This window comes from Echeneis naucrates, chromosome 3, assembly GCF_900963305.1.
Source record: "Echeneis naucrates chromosome 3, fEcheNa1.1, whole genome shotgun sequence".
NCBI classification, from domain to species: domain Eukaryota; kingdom Metazoa; phylum Chordata; class Actinopteri; order Carangiformes; family Echeneidae; genus Echeneis; species Echeneis naucrates.
This window is the reverse complement of record NC_042513.1, coordinates 13,450,242-13,466,858: the sequence shown is the minus strand read 5'-3', so window position 1 is coordinate 13,466,858 and position 16,617 is coordinate 13,450,242. Positions and strand designations below refer to the sequence as shown.

The following is a 16,617-nucleotide window of genomic DNA, read 5'->3' as shown; positions in this document are numbered from 1 at the left end:
AAAGATGAAGACGGATACAGATAATGTAGGTGGTTGAACAGATACGGATACAGATAGGGGTGATGTATTCGCTCATCCCTAGAAGAGACTTCATATAGGCATTTCCTTTTAATCTGTCACCAATTTATACCTTCTGTCTATGTGTAACTGAACTTAATATTTAATGTAGTCTTTGTATTCGGTCTGCTATTGGAATGAAACAATGTTTATTTATGGCAATTACAATTTATGATATTGTTGGTACACATTTTTTGTACATCCCATCTAATGAGATCCCACAAACCATCCATTAACTAAATATCTATCTGTCGTAATCAGAAGACATTGTGGTAACTCTCCCTGACATCCCTGTGTAAAAACACACCACTGTGGAAACTGAAAATATTTCTGAATGCCATTACAGAAAACTGGCTAGCTTGGTTGTCTTCTTTAGGTAGCTTGTAATTAAGATAAGGGACTTATTGTCTCTGTGATTAACACTGTGGTGAACGTTCAGTCCACAGGGGATGAATGAGTGTGATTTTTGTTGGCTGCCTCTGTCCACTGCCTCTATTGTTAGTGTGGCCATTTTGCTTCGCCTTGTGGAGCCAAAGTACATAAACAACATTATCAGAGGAGCAGTCGGAGTGAGTGTGCTGCTGTCAAACCAACAATGGCCCCTGTGGAATTACTTGCCGTGACTCACGGTCGGAGCCGCAATCTTACCCATTCAACTGCGCTCTGGGAGCCCTCAAGTTTTTGCTGTTTTCATTTGGCTTCTAAGTGATTGAAGATCTATTAAATAGAAAAAATTGATCGCCACTATTCTTAATCATTCTTTCTATAATTTCTGCGCACAATAGGAATGAGACGGTACATAAACAATAACAATGTGGTGATTGTCTAAATTTCATTTCATTTATTTAAACATCTGCAAAGGGTGCACCAAAGCATAAGAAATAGAAATGTGATGGAGAGTTGCAAACGAGAAGAAGCACACTACCACACACCCATATATATTTCGGTTGGCAGTTAACAAAGATATTCCAGAAGGATGACACTGTGGAGATGAAGACAAACCTTTGGCTGCTATCTTAAATTGTGCAGGTCCTAAGTTTAAAATATGAGATGGCTGAGAATTCCTTATCCCTGAACCTCTGTAGATTGAATCAAATCGTAATTAAGATGTTGGACAGATAGGAGGCCCTGAGTTTAGTTATAACTTGAGGAATAGATGGTTGTAAGATTATTTTTCATATGAGAGAAGAATCCTGTTCAAAGATCCTGACAGTAAAATATTTTCCATTTCAATGTTTTAAGTCACTGCAGTGGTGACTTGAAACAAAGAATCAAAAAATTAAGAAAGAAAAGTGTCAGTTTCACTGTCAACCAAAAATCATCTGCCAAAGGGCAACATCTCTATTCTGAGCAATAAATAGAACACATAGGCATTAGAAAGCATGAATTGGGCTTACTGGTAATTTCTCTCTGATCTTTGATCTAGACATCTATACATATTGTTGAAATTTGAGACATTTAATAGACACATTTCACAAATTCCTATTATATTAAAATCAATCGTTATTATATAACTGTGAGGTGAGGTTAAATATATTACATTCTAGTGTGGCATTATAAAAGCATGACAGTGCTAACAAAGGACAAATAAAAACAAATGGAAAAAAGTGCCATTTCACTGTTTGGGTTTTTGAGGCATTCTTCTTACAACCTTTTATTGCATCTAATGGTGGCATATTGCCAGATTGAGATCAGCTCTTTTCTTCCTAAGTAGGTCAGAGGTGCTGATTGATGTATGTACTTTTTTTAATTAGACTCTTTCTTTGGCGAGAACTAGATCTTTGTCTTCAAATCTCAAATGTCCAACAGACAAACAATTGATCCCCCTTTGCCAGATTTTTTCACCTTCTTCTACATTTGTAGATCTCAGTTCATTTTGAAACAATCCAGGTTTGTTCTTTAGACAGTTATTTTTCTTTGGGACAAATTGCCAACTATGACATTGTTTCTTTAGATAATCAATTTTAGAAATAATGCCTTTGTTTATACTGATTGTGCACTGCGATTACAAGGACTGCTGCCGCATTTTAAGTAACCTAAAAAACAATCTTGTCCAAGCTGGAGAGAATACAGGCTGGATTTTAGCTCTTGGACCTGAAGCTGAAGTAGGCTACATGCTCAGCTTGGTGATAGATGAAGTCTGCCTCTTTCCTGAGAGTATTTTTGATGTTTGAGCACACAGATGCATGCCCTTTGTTGAAGCATGGTTACCTTCAGGGCCCAGTGGTCAGGCTTCAGGCCCATTCCACCCAGTTGGTCCAACTTAAGGTTGGTTAGTTTTCGACCTTTGTTTCTCACCACTGATTAACAAAGATTTGGCCCTCCTGTGTTTTCAAAAGAGCTTACAAAATTTATTATCTAGAGGGTTTGACAACAAAGGATGAAACCTTGAAGTAACCATCTGTGTTCTCTTGTGCGTTTTCACTACTTTATATGAAGTAATTGATTAAATAATGCTACTGATTGACTGAATTGTGAGCTCCAAGGTTTTATACAACTCATTTAAGTAAAAGTGAGAGTACATGTCATGTCACGTCATGTGAAATACTCTTACACATTGCATTCTACCTTAATGTTGTTGTTTCCGTGTGGTTTTTTTTTTTTTTTCCCCTCTAACTTTTATGCTTGGCTTTTAACCGGAACGTTCAGAGAAGTAAATTTTTACAGTCATCACTGTTGTAAACTGCTGCAGATCATCTTTGGATGTTGCTTTTAATCAGCAGCCCCAGTTGTCAGGGTGTACAAGGCTATTACCTATTCAGTCAGCCTCACTCCATGGCTTGGTTTTTACTGCTATCACTCAAGGTTATGCTGAGCCTGATTTGTACTGTCATTACATGGGTTGTGATGGTATTTCAAGTACTTTCAAGCTGATTCATGGTGTTTTGCATGCTTTATGCAAATGGAATCCGGTACATAGAAAGTGAAACAAAACGTAGTTGAAGATTGCTCTGAGATATATCCTCATTTTTTATAGTGAAAGTTGTGTGATGTATGCTGAAAATAAAATGGTCTTGAGGTCTCACAATGAAATGTTCAGTCTTCATCTGTTCCCTGACAACACTTTCCACCCATACCTCTCTTGCAGTATTTGGGGTTTAGATTGCCCCAAGGATGAGTTTATTTAATTTTTGCTTGGTTCGATTGAGCCAAGCAAAAATTACCGTATATATTACGGACCATAAGGCGCAGTATCAATGAACAGGTCTATTTTCATACGTAAGGCACAGCGGGTTATAACGTGCATGATAAAACATAACGTGAAACAAAACAGGTAAGTCGAACTTTATTCAACTCATTCACAATAACTCAGAATATTGTTCAGTTGTGACAAATGCAGGAAAACGATTGATTTGTTTATAATTGGTTATGATATGGATTTGAAAATTGGGTTTACGTTAAATACCAAATGTTGGCTTGACGTCTAATTATAGTAAGATAACACTGACTAAATGTTGGATGATGGTTGGTTGCCAGCACTACATAATTAGTTATCTAATGTTGTCTGACCTTGCAACCCATATCCAACCAAGGACCAACGTTAACATAACATCCATGTGTCAGCTGGGAACGCTCCGACAATCCATCAAGCGGCGCGGCTTACCAAAGTCACCCTAAACCATTTTGACAGATTTTTGAGCACAGAGCACCACATAAAATGGGTTCAAGGTGAGAAAGCACAACAAGAATTCATACAGAGGGCACACCGCTGACTTTTGAGAATATTTAAGGATTTTAAGTGCACCTTATTGTGCAAAAAAAAAGGTAAATAAATCATAATAAATTATAAGTGAAAACGGAATCATTTTTCAGTCTTCAACATGGCATGAGAATCATTCAGATAATTAAAAAATTTAAATCCGACCATCAGAAACAGAGATGAATGTGAAAGCGATACTATTAAAATATCATACCACATTCATTTATAAAGAGATGGATATTCTTCAGAGTCTCCCCCCCCCCCATTTTGGCTACTGGGACAAAATCAGCAGCAAATTTGACTTTGTTCAGTATTGAGTGCTTTCATATTTCCATGTCAGTATCCCTTCATTATATAAAATAAAACCAATTTCTATCTTCTTCTATTCCATTTTGACACAGTAATATTCATAATCACCACCAAGATACATGTGAGAAGATGTTCAGGTTATATATGAGATGAGGGTTTCACTTTGTATCACATGTAACAGCCATGCTTGTCAGTTATTAGTGTTTCCATTGCAGATGTCTGGGTTGTAAATAACAAATATTAATCCTCAGGTGACTTATTTTGAGAGACATGGCAGAGCTTCAGTCTGTTTTTTTTTTTTTTTTTGGTTACAGTGCTTCTGTTCACACCGCTGGAGATATATTGCAATTCACTTTGCAATTCACTTTGAATTGCAATACCATTCAAAACAAAAGAAACAAAGAAAAGCTCATTGTGACTCAAATGTTCAACCGGCTCCCAGCTGTGAAACTGAGAAAAGCTGAACTTTATGCAGCTGTTCTTTCTTTTTACTCTTTCATGGATTGTCCTTTTCAGCAAATTAGTGGATAAGTTGTTTAAGTTAAGTTATAATTTACATTGTCGTTAATGTGAATTACTTGATTCAATCATGTCTGCAAGCTTCAGATGGATGTTAGGGTTGTGCCAAAAAATTTATTCATATAAGAATCACGATTCTCATTTACTACGATTCAGAATCGATTAAAATGTCCCAAAATTTATTTTAAAATAAATAAATGAAACAAATCTGCAGGCTGTCTGCCTTCATTTTATATGTGGGACGTCCTGAGCCGGTTCTGGAACATACACATGCGCGGTGAGCACCAAAACAAGGAGGGAACTACAATAATGGAGGAAAGAGAGATTCAACCGGCCCCATCCTTGTTGAACTCATTTTGGTTTTTACCTAGAGCCCTTATTGTTTCCCAAATTCCGTTTTAATTTTTCCCTTTTTTTTTTTTTTTTTCCTTTCAGTTTTTAATTTTTTGGAATTCAACAATGAAACACATGTTCCACAACTTAAGTGGAAATTTCAACGCCACTGTAAACTTTTGAATTTCTGCTGTCCCCATGCTCTTTGGTTTTCCACCGATTACTGACATCTCCATTGAAGTACATGATAGTCAGCCTCTTTGTGTTGAGCTGAATGAGTGACTCTCGTTTGACTTAGCACTTCACTGGTGGGGGGTGTCCATTATCAGTGACCCCCTCTGAGCATTTTCCTGACAGATAGGTTCCAGGAAAAAAACATTTATGTAAAATGTCAGCCAGTTATGTTATTCCATATTTATAATTCCCCTTTTTTGTGATTGCGGATTTTATAGGGCCCTACTTACCGAATGCCTGGGAAGACTGATCTTGACATGAGCTTCGCAGTGTGCAAGATTTGCGAAATGAGGAAAGGGACAATTTTATTTTTATTTCCTTAAGCAATATGTGATATTGCTTTTATGCAACCGTTGCAACAATTCCATCTCCGCATGGATAAATGTTTAACATTTAATAAATGTGAAAAAGACACTTTAATGTCTCTATTTGGCATTCTATCTTGCAAAGCAGACTGGAGCAGATCATGAGGATCCTTTGCACACCTATAGACTGAAGCAGAAATCATTATGAATCTAATCGTTTTGGATCAATTGAATCGATTGAATCAATTTTGAATCAAATTGTAGCCCCAAAAATGGAATTGAATCATGAAATAGTAAGATTCCCACCCTAATGGATGTAAACATGAAAATTAACTTAACATAAACATGACTTTTTTTTTTTTTTTTCTTTTGCAATCTACATGCTCACCATAGGAAATTCTAAACAAAGTATAACACTAGTGCGCCCAGTCCATTGAACACAACATGATGAGTAGAACTGGAGTCGAGGGGCAGTGCTGGACTGTGTAGTTTTTGAGCTGAGATTCCTCGTACCCAAATGGCGAAGAAATTTTTACGCTTGGTGCTGGCGGTTGACTCACTTGGAGGGAAATGTGTTTCTTTGTGCAAGTTTGGCAGCGGTTGGGAGTAAATGTGTGTGTTTGTGTGTGTCCTGCAATAGAAGAGAGGAGCAGATGTTGTCCTTCCTCTTTGCGCTGAGATAGGAGCTCCCAACCAGGCCAGTGAAAGCTCCCAATGCTGTAGCCCTGAATGGGAAGCACCGGCAGCCACTCAGTGAGGTGCGGACCTGACAAGCCTGCATTGATAGATAAGCCATGGCAGCTTTGGTCAACAACAGAGCTGCACAATACAAATGCTAATATCCAACAGTAGGGTCGTACCAGGGTGTTTACTGCTGAGATTTGATTGAATTCTGCCTCAAGATTCGACCTGTAAAAATAAGATCTCCACTGCTCAGCGGTGAGAGCCTTGCTGATAGGTATAATAGGAAATGGTAATAACTGTGGTTTTGTCAGCAGGAGGTTTTCAAGTATAAAGATGTCCCTCTTTGTCCATTTGGAGGAACTGGATGGTCCTACGGGTTTGTACTGGATGTCCTCTCTTTCCTAAAGTGACACTTTGGGTTATTTTACATGGAGTTTTGTGCCGTACCAGCACATAGTCAGTGTATAACTTAAGGTAGATTCAAATTGGTGTGCTCTTGGTTTAGAGAAACGGACTGTTATCACAGAGGCTGAGTGATTTATTGCTGTAGATGGGGTCTGGAGGAAAAAAAAAACACTTTAATGCTCACTGACAAAAGCCTGTATCACTGAGTGTATGCTTCATTTTCAATATTTTCAGTAATTTGTCTTGCTGTCAACGGGCGCTTTCCTTTGTAAACACATCTTCTTGACCAATAAACTACTGTATTCTAAAACACAGGTGTGCCAAGATTTAGCTCTTTAAGTCTAAAAAAGCTACTCTGTAGCATAATTCATATCAACCGTCCCTTGAAGGCTTATCTTAAACAGTGAACCATATGTTTTTATGGTTGTCCTGGGGATTACTTTAAATAGCCAGTGCTAAATGAACATGGTTCTTTAGTTTTACCATTTTTATACTCCACTTGAACAAGGAGAACACACCCTGTGCACATCACACAAAGTCATCAGCCACGTGGAGTGTGACTGGGAATGCTAGACTCAGAAAGAACACCTATTTATACAAGCTGTCGTAATTTTAGCTCCTGGTGTGGCTGGACTTTGGGCTGTCGAAGAAAAGTTGAAGATTATTTGGATTTTATGAAGTGTCTTACCAGCAGGCACCAATGATACATCCAGCACCAAATACAAAGTTCAAGCTCACAAATTGTTATAACTAATTTTAATTCTAAATTTCAACAGATGTCGCATCATGTGTAGGCCATTGATGTATTACTATATAGATAATACGCTTTCCAAGTACTGTTTTACTACAAGTGAAGTAGCACATGTATTAACATTATCGTTTGTTGCAATGCTTGCAAACTCATTGCATCATTTGGAGCTGTCCTTAGTGTAATGGTAATGACTTGTATGTTGTGACTGAGTGCTTGGAATGCTTCTGTGAGCTGTAAAATGCAAGCATCTCATGAGTCTGCCAACATGACTTTTTGCATCTGTAATAAAGTCTCTAATGTTCTCATTACTTGCAGCACTCACCAACAAGATTGACGTTTGTGTTGGTACAGTATAATATTGAACATAAATGTTGTCTTGATTTAATCACACAAGTCAGCTCATCAATACTAATGTGATTGCTTATTCAGAACTGCACTGCAAGGCGTTCACGTTTCATTCAGTGCGTCTTGTATGTCTGGGCAGGTGACTAGGCATTAAAGGTTTTTTTTTCTGCACAAATGTGGGATGTCCTGTCAATCGAACACTGTGGGCTGGACAGCAGTGTCTTCTCCCTCTGATTTTTATCTTTCAAAGCAACATGGCTATAGATCAGAGGGTGAGGCAGAAGATGTGGAAATAGGATAAATACATCAAGGATGATCCAAGTAATATGTTGACATTAAAAATTGACTGCAGTGTATAATGTGAAAATGGCTGCTTAATTATGGCGATTAAACCACAGATAAATAATTATTGCCACACTCTGCAGTTCCCCTTATCCATTCTCACTTACTCATCTTCATCTGCTTTATCTGTTTCTGGGTGGCGGGGCTGCTGGAGCCAATCCCAGCTCACATCAGGCCAGGGGCGTGGTACACCCTGGACAGGTCACCAGTCCATCGCAGGGCCAACACACAAAGACAAACAGTGACAAATGACCACTCGCATTCACACCTCCAGTCATTTTAGAGTTGCTAGTTGAACTTGAATGCCCAAACATGAAGTCTTTGGATGGTGGGAGGAAACTCGAGTACTTGGACTAAACCCTGGAGCCGCAACCTCCTTATTGTGGGGCGACAGCACTAACCACTACGTCGCTGTGCTGCTGCCTTATCTATTCTGTATGTAGCAATTTGCAGAAAGACTACTGCACGTTCAGTAGATTGGTTTGTATTCTTAATAGATACCAACAGGTCAAAATTATTCTCAAAAAATTCAAGGTGAAATGCAGCAGGTCTCTTTCCACCTGGCCGGTGACTACAATGTAATGGGTGAAAATGAAATAGTAATGTGACAGAAAATAATCCTATTATTGATGTAGTAATATAGTATGTATGTTTTGACAAACAATTCACTTTTACTATACAAATACTTCTTTTGGTTGGTGCTTCTTGTTGTTTTGATCATCATTATTGCTGCCAGCCTGTATTTTGGCTGTTCTCAGTGGTCACCCTTGGGGTTTTTGGGTTTGAAGCCCAACTTCCTCCCTGTACAGATAATTATTCCCTCTGCTTGTTATGCTTCAAGTCTCAATCACACAGCCGGCTGAAATAGAGCATTTAGCTTAACTACATAAACATCAGGCCTCTTGTGTATTCGCAGTGTCATGGTTCATCCAAAGCAGCGGGTTCATTGAGCTGGAACAGGACACACTGATAATGTAATACAATTTAATATTGTACTTCTCTTATTATTGTTGCACATCAGCGAAAACATAGTATGACAGCTTATGTGTTCCATTGAGAAAAGCAATCAAAAAAGAATAGTTCCAACTAAATTAAGTTTTATTATATTTTATAATTATTACAAGTTTGAACATATATGTATGAATATATGTATGCATGTATAAATGTGTGTGTGTGTCAGGCAGGTGTTAACTCTGTGACAGCCCCAGTCCACTTCCATACAGTATTATTAAAGACAAAAGTAGCAGTGTAACACTTGGGCGACACTATAAACTGCAGATACCCACACAGGACCCAATCCATTGCAACTGTTCCTCCGTGTGTTTGTCTGAGGTTGGACTGACCTGGAGCATCTACCTGAGGGCAGCAGGTCAATCAGCTGATGTTTAGGCGGAGAAGTCCTCAGGCAGCAAGAGCTGAAAAAGATCTCCAAAGTGGGCTGTGAGCAGCTGGGGCTCTCCTTGGGGTGGCCTGTAATGACCCTCTGAAGGGCTTTCCTGTCAGCTGCTGATCCAGAGCTGTCAGCACGCTGATGAAGGAGGACACTGGCAGCTTCTACTGCGTGTTCTTCTTACTAACAGTGGAGGATCACTCATGAATGAGTTAGTCAAAAATGGACAAGCGGGAATACGCTGACTCGGTGTATGATTGTTGTTTTCAAGAGGAGGGTTAAGTGACGTGTTTAAGTCTGGGCAGCTATTTTATTGATCCCTGAATGAAAATACTTTGTCATAGCGGCAATCACACAACACAAGCGTTAAATGGAAACACATAGCATTACGACAAAAGTTTAAAAAAAGAGAAGAAATGAATAGCGTTAAAAGATTTGAAAGTCAGCAATGAATGCCAAATAGTTGATCAGTTCGAGATATAAAAGTTGCCAAAATCCAGAGTTCAGCTCTAATATTCAGAAAAGAAACTTTAAATATCTGTAATTTTCCATGAGGTTCGTGTGTTGGACAAAGTAACAGTGCTTCCTGTGGTGGAAGCTGGAGATCCTGCAGAAAATACACTGGTGCCACTCTAAGAGGTTTGGTGGAGCAATGTATGATTTTGTGAAAAACAAAACCAACAAAAAATAATTTTCATGAAGTGACACAGATTGTACAGATTAAGGACATGGGAAAAAACTGCTTTGCTCAGCACCATTAAGAATCTCAGGAAGCCATTCGACTGACACTTTCATCCAAAGTGACTTGCATCTGAGAAAGACATTGAACCAGGAATCCTTTGATACATATAAACATATTTTACCCTCATGAGCCACAGAGAGCATTGTCTGCGTTTACATTGTCCAAGGCAAAGTGTTTGTCCCTGTCAGCGTGCGGAGACATTACATTGAAAAACTGAAATTTGTTGCCTCTCTGCAAGTATTGTAATAAGTTATGTGTCCGTTGACTTTTCAGTTTCCAGCATCTCACTGCTGCCTGTATGCACACACGCAATCTGCCCAGCTGCCAGCCTCTGTGAATCAGGGCTCCTCCAGATCACCAATCCCAATGTAACCCCGGGCAATAGGGGTGCTTTTACTGCCTCACAATACATCAGCGAGAGTCGAAAGGTTTTCTGACCTAGTGACTCAAAGCTTGCATCCTCTGAGGTTGAGCTGGCTTCTTTGTTTTCCTGTCCAAAAGTAATGTTTTGACTCTGGGACTAAAAGAAATCTGTTCTCAGTTTTTCAAAGAACACCTAAGCATAACGATGAAAATGTAATTACTGTGGACCCAGACGGAGTGGTACATTTGAATCGCATGATAAAACTAGATAGGCACGTGACTTATCTAAAGTGGGAGGGTCATACTGTATATCCAGAATGTTTATTTCTGGATTGTTTCAAGGATTAAATCTACTGTTATGCTGAACAGTGAGCAGGAGATAGGTGTAGTAGTTACCGAACAAAGATGCTCTCCTGTAATCTTTGTTGCTGTGGACGTTTGTGTGAAGGTACACAGGCGGATTTGAGAAGTTGCCATTTCCAATCAGTTATGTGTGCCAGGGGGTGGCAATCGGCAGACTTCCAATTAGAAGATGGCATACTCTTAGGGTTCAGGCGAAACTAAGTTGTTGCATAACAGGTGGTATGAGATAAATAAGGATTAAATAAAAGAAAATGAATCATGCAGAGCTTTTCTAGAGGAGACTGAGAATAAAAAGATGGGGCTGGGACCGAGAGGAAAAAGGTCCCCATTAAAATTGAAAGTAAAAGTATGAAATGTAAGAATTTGTTTTATCATGGTTGGTCATTTCAACCCAGAATGTGAGCCCTACTTGTGTTGTGACAGACACACACAGATTATACCTCGGGGTATTACTGACCTTGATATGCTAACAAAGAAAACCTTATACAAATGTGGAAGGATTTTGTGTACACATTATAAATGTATGTACAAAGAAAAGTCTGTAGTTACCATTGTGTTTGAAAGAAAATGGCATAATGTTGTTGTACCTTAATATGGCAAAGGGTATGTGGCAAAATGCAGACTTCATTAGTATCGGTGATAGATGGTTTCTTGCTTTTTCCACCTAAGAATCGTTGCCTAAGTATGGTAATTTTTTTAACACAGCTATATGCGGAGAAACAAATTAATGCTTCAATTACAACAGGGTTAGATTACTAATGCATTTTCTACATATCGCCCCCAAAAAAGTCTTTAAGTAAAGTGGAACTTTCAAATAAGGACACAAAATAATTGCACAGCTTTACAGTTTAATCTTAAGTGAATGAATGTTCCACCTCTTTTCTGTTTCCTGGTAGCAGGAGTGTTTGGGCCAATCCCAGCTCACTCATGCTGAAGGGCGGGGTCACCCTGGACAGGTCACCAGTCCATCGCAGCGCCAACACACAGAGACAGACAGACAAACAACCACTCACACACACTCACTCAGACCTACAGACAATTTAGAGTCACCAGTTAATCTAAACTTGATGTGTTTGGACGGTGGGAGGAAACCCAGGCAACCGCAGGGAGAACAAACATAAGGTGAATACGCCATTAACAAGACTTCCATATTACATATTAATATGATTTTTGATCATTTAAAAGCACATTGTTGAGTGTAGCTTTACATGATCCGTGCCACCTGGAGCAAAATTTTCAGCATCTAGAAAAAAATGCTGGTATTTAGGAAAACTAAACTCAGTGAGATCCGAGACTGTTAGTGACTACACAGTAACTCTACATGACTACTACTGATTGTCATGTTGAGGATTCTAAATTATACCAGATGAAAAGTAAAGGGATCATTACCTGAAGGTAGTTTGAATGTCTTAAAGGTCCAGCATCAAGAAATTACTGGGCTCCATCAGCAGAAATGGGAAATAATATTCAAATTTGTGTTTTCACTCATATTCAGTTACCTTGAAATCAGAACTGTGGTGTTTTCATTAGCTTGAAATAAGCGCTTCATGTCTGCAGTGATCTCAATATTTCAACCTTGTATTCCTTTGCCATGTTTCTACATTATCTGTTAAGGCAATAAGTTCCACCACATGCTTGGAAAGTATGGGAATGTAAGGGAACCCATTTGGTTTCAGTTTGCACCTTTTACGAGTAAATGCAACTAAATCCTACACACGAGTCAAATGTGAAGCTTGAGGAGAAAAAAGACTTACCAAAGCTCCATTGTCTGAAAGCTGCAAATCTCTGCACATTATCTGCTCCCATGCAAGATGTTGATGCATTTTAGGTGTCTCCAAGACTCGACAAGATGTGTAACCTCACGGAAATCCATACATCAGCTGTTGAATTGCTTCCATCTGGAACAAAAAGTCTGTCAGCCCAACACTCTCTGGTCTTTTTTTTGTCACAAATGTCAGCTAATAAAAAGGAAAATTCAAGTTTCTGCAATCATCTGGATTGTGTATTGTCAGGTGCTGAAATACTGGGCAGACTTTAAAAGACAGAAATTGTCCTCTGTATTCTTATAAACAACTTGAATTCATGATGGCTACCTCTCACAAATGCTGACAACAAGAGAGGACTATACCATCAAGAAAAGCAGTGATTGTATCTGCTTTCTTTTATCTTTTCATTGTCCTCAGTAGGAACGATCTGATAAGATGTCCTCAAAAACGGTAACACAAATTTTATTTCCAAAGGTGACCTCTGGTCCTATGGAGACCAATGCTCTTTGTTATGATAGTTTGTGTTTTGCTGACGCCTATCTCCAACAACTGTGCAAAGTCTCTGAATGTGCAGGTGTTGGAAGCAGTTTGCCTCCAATCTCACAGACACTGCAAGACACTGTTTTGTGTTTCATCTGCAACAGTGAGGAGGTAGAAAATTTGTCTGAATGGCAGTCGGCTCCATTGTATGTCTATGATGTCTGGGAAGAGATTTAAAGAGAAAGGGGAACTCTGCCTTTTGATAGTTTATCTCTGAGATTTCAACACATAAGTCAACAAAAAATAACTTTGAAGAATACTGTGAGACCTTGCATAGTTGTGGAGGCAGTGCAGTCACTGTCAACCTGACAATACAAAGGTAAAAACCATTGTTGGGTCCCATGGTTGAAATGACTGATAGCCTTACTCAAATGTTATTATGCATGTTTATAATTCTAACCTTTCTGTAGCACCTTTTACAGAATGAAATATAACTCTTAAGTGCTTTACAAGAACAGATATTAACATTGTGACAGATACTTAAAAACGGAACACATTAAGGCAGTAAAAGATAATAAAGCAATAAGGCCCTATGAAAGTAATAAGAAATAAGATCATTGAGAGATAAAAGAAATGGCACTGGCAATAAATACAATTGATGGTATTGAAAGCAATTTTAAGATATAAAAACCATAAAGCAATATGAAATCTCAAATAAAAGTTGATTTAATTAAAAGCAAGACCATAAAAATCTGATTTGAGCCGCTCCTTGAATATATCAACAGAAGCTGCTAGCTTAATATGTGGTGGGAGTATGATCCAAATATTCAGTGTGTAACTTAAGAGGACCACTTCTCTGTACATTATATATGTAGATTTTGATAGCGCTACAGTTGATCAGTGTGTTTTGCTAAGCGTACATAGTGTATTACTGTAAGTTCATTAGACAGTTTCACAGTCTTCTAAATAAAATGTAGGGTAGATATGAATCATGCAATCAATGTAAATGAGAAATAGCTACTTTTTTAACGTGTTGTGACTTCCAAAATTCATTTTGGCATCAATAACAGCCTTTGTTTTTTTTGTTTTTTTTTGTCTAAAGAACACTTCCATGCATTTAATTCAATGAAGTTTCCGCTCATGCACAATGACAGGCAGTATTTCAAAGGATTTAGGACAAAATGCATTGCTATACTTGTTACATTGGTTTGCTTTGTATGATAAATTCCATGACCTATATAGCTAAATGTGAATACATTACCCCATTATTTCTGGGCCTTTGGCCATGGCTCTGTAGTTAAAGAGCACGTTAAATCGAAAGCACACTTAATTTCAATATTGTTGTCCTTCCAATTCTGCACCAGTTTAGTTGAATGTCTTTTCCTGTTTCAACATGAGATTTGCATGTGCACAAAGCGAGATCCACGGAAGAAATTTTTGGTTTTTCAGGACCTTGGTCGAGATGCACAGACATCTGACCTCAACTACATGCAGCACCTTTGCAATGGACTGGAACAAAAGCCAGGTCTTATCACCCAACATCAGTCCCAGTTAATGCTGGCTGAGTGGGGGCAAACCTCTGCAGCCAAGATACAAAGCCACATGAAAAGCTTCATCTGAGAAGTGGAGGCTGTTACGGTGCACTCACATATATTGTGCAATGTATGTGTGTCTACATTTGTGAGACATAATCCACAAAGTGTATCAGTCTGCATTGTGCTTCTGTGAACATTTTTCATGCATAGAAGATTCCAGTACCACCCAGCTCCTTGAATCACTGGCAGCCTCTCCTTCACAGTGCAATACTGAGCCCAACTGTCTCAGATTCCATCCAGGACAGAGAAGCGATGCCAAGCTAGACACCTGCTACATTCAGCCATTATCGCCCTCTCTCGCTTTTTTTTTTTTTTTTCCTCTCGAAGCCTAGTCACACTTTTCTCACTTTGTTCTAACTAGATCGCCTACTGCATATTTTTGTTGCTCATGATTAATTTGTCTGCAAAAATTCATATAAATGCTAGCTTGTTTCACTGCTGATTGTAAACATGTAACGCTGCCAGTGTTGGTAAGACAAATGGTTGGTACTGTAAGCGTGCATGATAACCTCACAATATCAGTCTGCTCATAGAAAACGTGTGCTTGTGTGACTCAGGGATAAGATGTTTTGCAGTGGGCGAGTGGCGCACTAATAAGGGTGCTATCATTCAGAAGAAATTGTATTTAAGCACCCAGACTTTGTGTCCAGCATGGCATTTTATGCGGCTTGTTGACAGTATTAACATTTTTAAGTGTTATGTTTGTTGGTAGCTACACAAGACCTTGCAGGCTCTAACCCCCCAAGCATGAGTGCAGTCACATCAGCAATCAGGTTTTCACTCTCTAAACCTAATCTCAGATGATCAAAATTTTTTAATCATCAATTTAGCCACAATTCATGAAATCCAGTGTGTGCCTTTCTAAGGATTTAGAATCTCGCTTCTCTGTGTATTATCGGACAGGCACAAATTGTAAAATGTGCACTCCATCTTTGTGTCTGAGTGTTGCATTTGGCTAGAGCGTGGTGGCATATGCCCCATAAAGGCATACATGGTTTTATTCCCTCATAATGCATGCACACTCAGCAGAAAGCATTCAACACTGTGCATATTAGACCAGGTGTCTAGGTACACAATACTGCAATCAGCATGCTTATAGACAACCAGTCCATGTTTGAATGGTGCACATATGTATGCGCAAAAACTTGGTAAACATTACACAGATGATACCTTTTTGACCCTAGAAACTACTTGAGAGTAGTGATATTTTATGCTACAAGAATAACAGCCCAGATCAGACCACCAGCGATGCCAGAGAAAACTCTTATAGTATTTGTAGAGCTTTGTACTTAATTAGTTGAGGGCTCTGGCAAACGAACTACCAAGCATAATGTGCAGGCTTTCTTTCCTCATCTTCCCTTGGACTGCTTTCACACATCATTGAAGAATGGTGATGATAAGGACAAATTCCACAATAAATCTCTAGATCTCTATAGAAACTAGTATTTTGAAATATTCAGCATCTGAAAATGAATCTAACAGATGATGATTTCTTTAATCACAGCTCTGGATTTTTTTAATCCACAATATAAGGAGACTGTTCACCTGGAGTTCCCCAGAGTAACAAGAGACTTCCACCAATGGCTTTTTCAACTGTGGGTGAGTAGCTTATTCTCCATCCTTCTTCTGAGGAGGCCAATTCTCATAGGGAACATACAGAAGAGTTTGAGTGAGTTTGAGTAAGAGGTTTAAACTCATTGGAAATTGTCTCCTTTTTCTCAGAAATAAGTAAACTTAGTGATTTGGGACTAGGTGTGCATATCTTGTTGAGGTGAATGCTGTCATCAACATGACCAAACCTATAATTATAAAATACACGTGCATCCACATTTACTCTATTGCAACTCCTTTGATTAACGCTCAATTGCATTGTTTCCACACATTTCTCCACCGCTTGCCTAATATTGTGTAATAAATGAATGGGTGAAAAAACC

The 16,617-nt window shown here is 38.7% G+C and overlaps 1 protein-coding gene across 2 annotated transcripts in view; it reads left to right on the top strand.

The window, feature by feature from the left end:
- Window positions 1-16,617, top strand: part of LOC115040964 (protein kinase C-binding protein NELL1) — a 348,772-nt gene that overhangs the window by 41,679 nt on the left and 290,476 nt on the right. For both annotated transcript variants that reach the window (XM_029498153.1, XM_029498152.1), the window contains exon 3: window positions 16,188-16,282. In XM_029498153.1, coding sequence (XP_029354013.1) covers window positions 16,264-16,282 — 19 coding nt within the window. In that variant the 5' untranslated portion in view covers window positions 16,188-16,263. The remainder of the gene's footprint in view (window positions 1-16,187; window positions 16,283-16,617) is intronic.